The sequence below is a fragment of the Catharus ustulatus genome, chromosome 2 (genome assembly GCF_009819885.2).
Source record: "Catharus ustulatus isolate bCatUst1 chromosome 2, bCatUst1.pri.v2, whole genome shotgun sequence".
NCBI classification, from domain to species: domain Eukaryota; kingdom Metazoa; phylum Chordata; class Aves; order Passeriformes; family Turdidae; genus Catharus; species Catharus ustulatus.
Window position 1 is genome coordinate 119,846,368 of NC_046222.1, and position 6,069 is coordinate 119,852,436.

A 6,069-nucleotide genomic window follows, 5' to 3' on the forward strand; every position below is an offset into this window, starting at 1 on the left:
ATTTTTTCAGGTGTTTAGTGGTCTCCTGAAACTTGGAGGTATCACAGGTCCAGCCCTTTTCCTTTTCCTGTTTCAGAGCAAGCAAAACCAAAACCTTAAGGCCAGGGAAAAATTGACACAGAAAAGATACTCTGGGTAGAAAATATATGTACATATTCTTCAGTAGTGACTGGAAAATAAAACTGCCCAGAGGTCTAAAATACTCTAAAGGCAGTGAAATCAGAGTACAATGAAGTCTGGCACTCAGAGGCACCCAGCAGCATCCATTTGATAGATTATGGGATCACGTAATAGACATGTATCTGTAGGTACGTAATAGATATGTGATCAATAGCTCAGGGAGCCCAGAAATTTATCTCTGGGATATCAAAATATGCATGGCAACACTTCCTAACCAAACAAAAGAAAACCCAACCTTCTGGGTGAAGCTTCAGATGGAACAATGTTATCAGACCTCGCTGGGCAAACACGAGGAGCGCATAAAACCCGCGAGTTCCAGGGAAAGCAGCACCTCTCCTCTTGCCAGAGCCATGGATCTGAAGGTGGTCTGTGCACTCTCCATCTCCCTCATCATAGCCCTCAGCACCCTGGCAGAGGGAGTTGCACCTCCAAGTAAGTACATCCTTGTGCTGTTGCCTTCCAGGTACGTGTGGGACCCTCATCCCACCGGCTGCAGCCAGACCCTGTCAGCTCTAACAGCAAATGGCTCTCTGGGCTGCTATTTCTGCCCCAAGTGGAGCCTGCTTTTTAATTGTTATCAGAGAGATGTATAGCAAAATGTGAAAGACTGCAGCTGAACTCTTGTGTTGGAGGAATAACCAGGAACCTGCTGCAAAGGCGCAGGAGGTTGCTAGAACAGGACCAGGGCTGGAACAGGAGCCAGCCTTGTCTAAATTTTCTTCTGACCCTTGGTTTATGCTGCTTTGCCACGTGAATACAGTTTTAAAGGAGTCTATCTGCCTCCTCATTTAAAAGCAAGTCATTTAGAGAGCTCCTGAAGTGGAAAGCAAGTAACTCAATGACAGCTGGAGGACAGCTCCAGAATTTCTTGGTTGTGGCTGACTGTGCAAATGACTTAAAATGTTAAAAGCTGCAGCTATTTGTCCATCATCCTGTATTTTATATTCACCTGTCAAGAATTAAAAGATTCTGTATCTTTACCTGTTGAATATCCACTGGATCCTTGAATCCTTTCCTCTTCACATGAGAGGGGCAAAGCTACAAACATTTAATATTTGAAGTTCTTGGGACTTCCCATTTGGTGTGCTGGGCTGGCTTAGCTGCAAGTGAGACCACAGACTCTCAAAGTGGGATGTACAGCCCTGACTAAAACTGGTAGAGGTTTAAAAGCAACTTTTAAACCACTCAGGTTGTGGTCTCAGCAGGGAATTGAAAAGAAGGAAAGCATCTAGGGAAAGAGCATTGTTCCCAGTGAGCATTTGGTGAACATCCCTCCATAACAAGTGACACCCTGTAACTTGCTCCTTCTGTCCTGAACAGCAAAATGCCAGTGTAAAATGGTTCCCAGGGAGAGGACAAACTGTGGCTACCCGGGGATCTCAGCATCAGAGTGCAAGAAAATTGGGTGCTGCTTCAACGCTTCAGTCCCCAGCGTCCCCTGGTGCTACAGTCCTAAACCAAAGAAAGGTAATTTCTCTGCCAGAAACACTGATTTACCTCCTGTTTGATCATCCAGAAATGTGCACAACCAGGGAATAGTTCTGCTTTTCTCCTTAGGCAACAAAAGTGGGCACAAACCTCTGTTAGGAGACCAGTGGTGGTAAAATGCAAAGTCAAGCCTTGTTTACCCATCAGACTTCTGCCTCATCCTCTTCACACAATGTATTTCCTCTTCCTTCATGTTTCTAGTTCTCAAACAGCCTGTGCTGATTAATTGAAGAGATTCCAGTGTAATTTGTGGTCTTGTCCATGGGTAGAGCAAGGGATACTCAGCACTTATTTAAGTGGGTTTGCTGTGCTTGTTTGACATCTGTCAGCATCCTGCTTCTATTTTTGACCACTATTTTCTCAGAGAGGATAACAGCTGCTCTCCTGGTCTTTCCAGGATTAGCTGTATATTTTACATAACTGTGTTAAGTAATGGAGTGTAATTAGCTGCATTAATTAACTCAGTGTAAGCTACATTTGCTGGGCTGACAGCATGACTCCTTCTTAGGAGAACTCCAGGGCAGTCTCAGCAGCTGCACAGGTGACATGAAAGGAAATGAGGGTGCAAAGGCAATGTTACCCAACAAAAGAACCTGATACAAATTGAGATTAGTCAACAGGGATCAGTAGGTAAAAATAGTTTTGCTTTTGAGCACTGTTTGCAATTCTTGTAAACCTTGAAAAACAAGCAGCAGCAACTTGGGGTGCCATTTTCATAGAATTGCTTTTCTGAGCAGAACTGCTCCATGAGAGGAAAACTGAAGTATTCAAGCTGGGTGGTATAATCTCTTTACTTGGGATTTTAGTTTTAAGTGCCTGGAAGAGTTATAATTTCCTCCTGAAGATTTATTTTGTTTCTGTACCTTAAGCTGGCATGCAGAGAGGGCTGGTGGTCCTCTCCTGTGTTAGCCAGGCTGCTCTGGGGTTGGCATGGGGTCAGGTCATGGACACCCCCTGGTCTGAGGCCAGTGTGTGTGTTACCAACACAGAGACACAGGATTGTCACCCTGGATCTAGGAAAGGTAAAGATGGGCTGCTGCCAGGCACTTCCAGGGGTCAATTTTGCCTCCTCTTATCCCTGGGGCACAGCAGCAATTCATCACCCTCTGGAATTTAGTTTTGCCTGGGAGGCTGAGTGAGGATTGGGGTAAATCTGCTGGCTGAAATTGGTTCAGAGAAGGTCACCATGGCCAGCACATCTGCCCAGTGACCTCACCTTTGTGTCCTGCCTTTTATTTGTGAATTCCATCACCAGGCAGAGCACGAGCTAACACTTTGTCCTTCCTTCCTTTGTTCTTTGTTGCTTTACACAGTGAAGAAAGTGTGTCCCACCGACCCCCACCACAGGATAAACTGTGGCCACCCTGGCATCAAGCCCTGGGAGTGCACAAGGAAGGGCTGCTGCTTCAGGGCACACCCTGCTGGGGTCCCCTGGTGCTTCTACCACCGCAACGTGGAGGAAGGTAATGTCCCCCAGATGTCCCCTGGGTCCCTCTGGGTGCTCCTGGCACTGTCCCCAGGCTTGGTGTGCTGTGCCAGCCAGAGGATCCTGAGGGTGTGAGCAGAAAAAGGTGGCTAAACCCTAAAAGAAATGCTTGTTGTGCAGAGAGTGGGGTGTTGCTGATGCATCTGAGCCAGGGATTTGTGGGCAGTGTGGTAGTCTGGGCTCAGGTGTGAGCTCAAGACCCCAGCTAATCCCACAGGAGAGGTGCAGCCACCCAGCTCACATCCCCCTTATCAGCCTGAGAGATAAAATGCTTTGCTTTGGAAATGTGGAATGAAACCTACAGAAATTTCTGATCCCCAGCTAACTTTGTTTTAGCTAGGATTGACCTTTCAGCACATTTAATAAGCAATAGCCTCAGCCACACTGTGTTCTGTACTACCTACAGCTCACCATAATTTGGTTTTACTGATCTGGGTCATAACTGGGAAACACATCTATGTATGGGGGTTGGTCAGGATGGCTAAATATTGCCTTTTGGATGTCCTACATTGAGAAAAACACTTCCTGGAACTTGTTGATTTATGGGGAAAACATGTCCCTTAATCTGCTTCTCCTCTTTGCCTCCCCAGCTTGTTAAAGGAGAAACTTCCAGCGAGAACTTTGCAATCTTTGGATCTACTCCAATGGAACGACAGACAGAGGTCCCAACTCAGACTTTTTATTTTGCAACAGCCATGATTTCTAGGCTGGTTTTTTTGGGTTTTTTTATTTTTATCTGGGATTGACTCCTTTCTGATGAAAAGTTACTGGTAGCTTTTATTCTCTCAGTAGGCTAGCACCACACAGGTTTTCACTGTAATAAAAGAAGTACAACACAACTTGTGAAGGTTTGGTTTTTTTGCTATCTTTATTTTAAAGCTGTGTATTTCTCCATTTCCCAGGAAATTTGGCATGTCAGCAGCCTGCTGATGAGGGAGCAGGCACCAGTGCTCCCAAAAGGAACACAGCACTAAGCTTTTTGTGTTAGCTACGCTTCACACTTGCAAGTGACTGCTTGAATTTGTTAGCTGGCATCACAAGGGGCTACCCATCCTTCTGAGTGCTGGGAATACTCAGAGTTTGCCTTTATATAGATTTAGCTGTGGGTTTGGGCTTTTTTTTTCTCTTGAGACATAGGGAAGGGTACCTTTGATAGCTGGTCTGACTCAAACACCTCCTGCTCTCTGCATTTCCCTGTCTCTGGTGCTCACCACATGCAGGTCCTGCAGGTCACACTCAGGAAATGTCTCTACAACACTAAAAGCAGCACACAGGATCTCCAACCCTGGCCTAAACCTGAAATGGAGCTGCTGTGTCTCACCAACACAGGAGAAGCTCCTGGTGTCGTGTGGCTGCACAGTAGCTGGAATGCTTCCCTGCTTCAGCTGAGTGAGAGCCCAGGAAAGATCCTCTAAGAGCTGTGTTGGGAATTAAATGGGGAACCTGAGGCTGCTGCAGCAGCAAACTCTGCTCAGGGCTCAGTTTGTACAGCTCTACAGGACCGTGCTGCAAGGAGAGAGAAAAAGATGAAGACACAGAATCATAAAATTGTTTATTTGGAGGGACCTTAGGTCATCTAATCCAACCCCCCTCAGTGAGAAAGGACATCTCCAACTCCATCACATTGCTCCTAGCCCTGTCCAATGTGTCCTTGAACTTTTCCAGGGATTTTTCACTTCTCTGAGCAGCCTGTTGCAACCTTTCAACATCCCCACTGTAAAAATCTTCCTCCTTGACATGCCTCATTGGAGGTTTGATTTATCCCTGTACACTTCAGTGATGAGTAAGTTTATCCAGGTAAAGAATTAGTCATTCATAAAGCACTTCCAACAGGCTCAATAATATGATTTTAATTTGGTCAGATACCAGTTGTAATATGAGCAATAAACTGAGCAGAGTACTGAAGGTCTTTGGAGGGGTTTCCAAGAATCATAGAAAATGGTGAGTTGGGAGGGACCCACAAAAATAAAGTCCAACTTGAATTAGAGCCCAAGCCCCAAGAATCTCTGTGCCTGAGGGTGTTTTCAATCATTCCTTGAGCTCTGTCAGGTTGGTGCTGTTATCCCTGCCCTGGGGATTCTGTTCAGTGCACAAGCACCCTCTGGGGGAAGAACCTTTTCCTGATACCCAACCCAAACCTGCCCTGACACAGCTTCAGGCCATTCCCTCAGTGCTGTCACTGTCACACAGAGCAGAGATCAGTGCCTGCCCCTCTGCCCCTCTTGGGGAAGTTGTGACTGCACTGAGCTCTCCCCTCAGTCTCCTCCAGGCTGAACAGACCCAGTGCCCTCAGCATCCTCCCTGGGCATGATGTCACCTGCAAAACCCACAAATTTCCAAGCTGAACCAACCACTGAACTAAATTCCCAAGAGCTAAGCCACCCCTGGGTCATTCAGCTGCTTCAGACATTTGGGGTTATAAATCAGTTGGTTGCTCACAGCACTAATAATTATTACCTAAGGATATGCCATCATCCCTAAATCCAAAGGGATGATGTCTGTTCTGGGAATTTGCACTCAGGAAATGTTTGAGGTCTCTCTAGGTAGACTGTTATCAACACCCACACAAATGAACCTATAAAAACACCTATAATTCTAAAAACTAGTATTTTTAGTGAGAAAATAAAGCTGGCAGAAACAGAGTGGAATCTGCAGCTGCTGAGGATTTGAAGATGACAGGCAGAGCCAAGGCAGAGCAAAGTGAGATCCCAAAACAGGAGTGCACACCAGAGAGAAGTGTGCAGGACCTGCAGAGATGTGGCTGCAAAAGGAAAAACCTTCCTCTCCTCCCCTTCAGGGCCACTCTGAGGGCTCCCCTCACCTCAGTCAGTGTCCATGGGTTTTACAGCCCCAGGGAGAAAAAGCCTTGAATGAAGGTTCACCCTTTGTATCTGCAGCACTGCACACCTGCACTT

At 46.3% G+C, this 6,069-nt stretch overlaps 1 protein-coding gene across 1 annotated transcript; it reads left to right on the forward strand.

Annotated features, from left to right (window-relative positions):
- Window positions 1-530: 530 nt before the first annotated feature.
- On the forward strand, window positions 531-3,752 carry LOC116992295 (trefoil factor 1-like). Its single transcript, XM_033051750.1, has 4 exons — window positions 531-612; window positions 1,501-1,647; window positions 2,982-3,131; window positions 3,745-3,752. The coding sequence occupies exons 1-4, from the start codon at window positions 531-533 to the stop codon at window positions 3,750-3,752; spliced, it is 387 nt and encodes a 128-aa protein (XP_032907641.1).
- Window positions 3,753-6,069: the final 2,317 nt, after the last annotated feature.

What these genes read in the sequence shown, in the direction of transcription:
- LOC116992295 (XM_033051750.1), top strand. Translation starts at nt 531, where the DNA reads ATGGATCTGAAGGTGGTCTGTGCACTCTCCATCTCCCTCATCATAGCC. An exon ending in AGAGGGAGTTGCACCTCCAA is followed by an intron (nt 613 to 1,500) that starts GTAAGTACATCC and finishes TGTCCTGAACAG; the next exon opens with CAAAATGCCAGTGTAAAATG. An exon ending in CAGTCCTAAACCAAAGAAAG is followed by an intron (nt 1,648 to 2,981) that starts GTAATTTCTCTG and finishes TGCTTTACACAG; the next exon opens with TGAAGAAAGTGTGTCCCACC.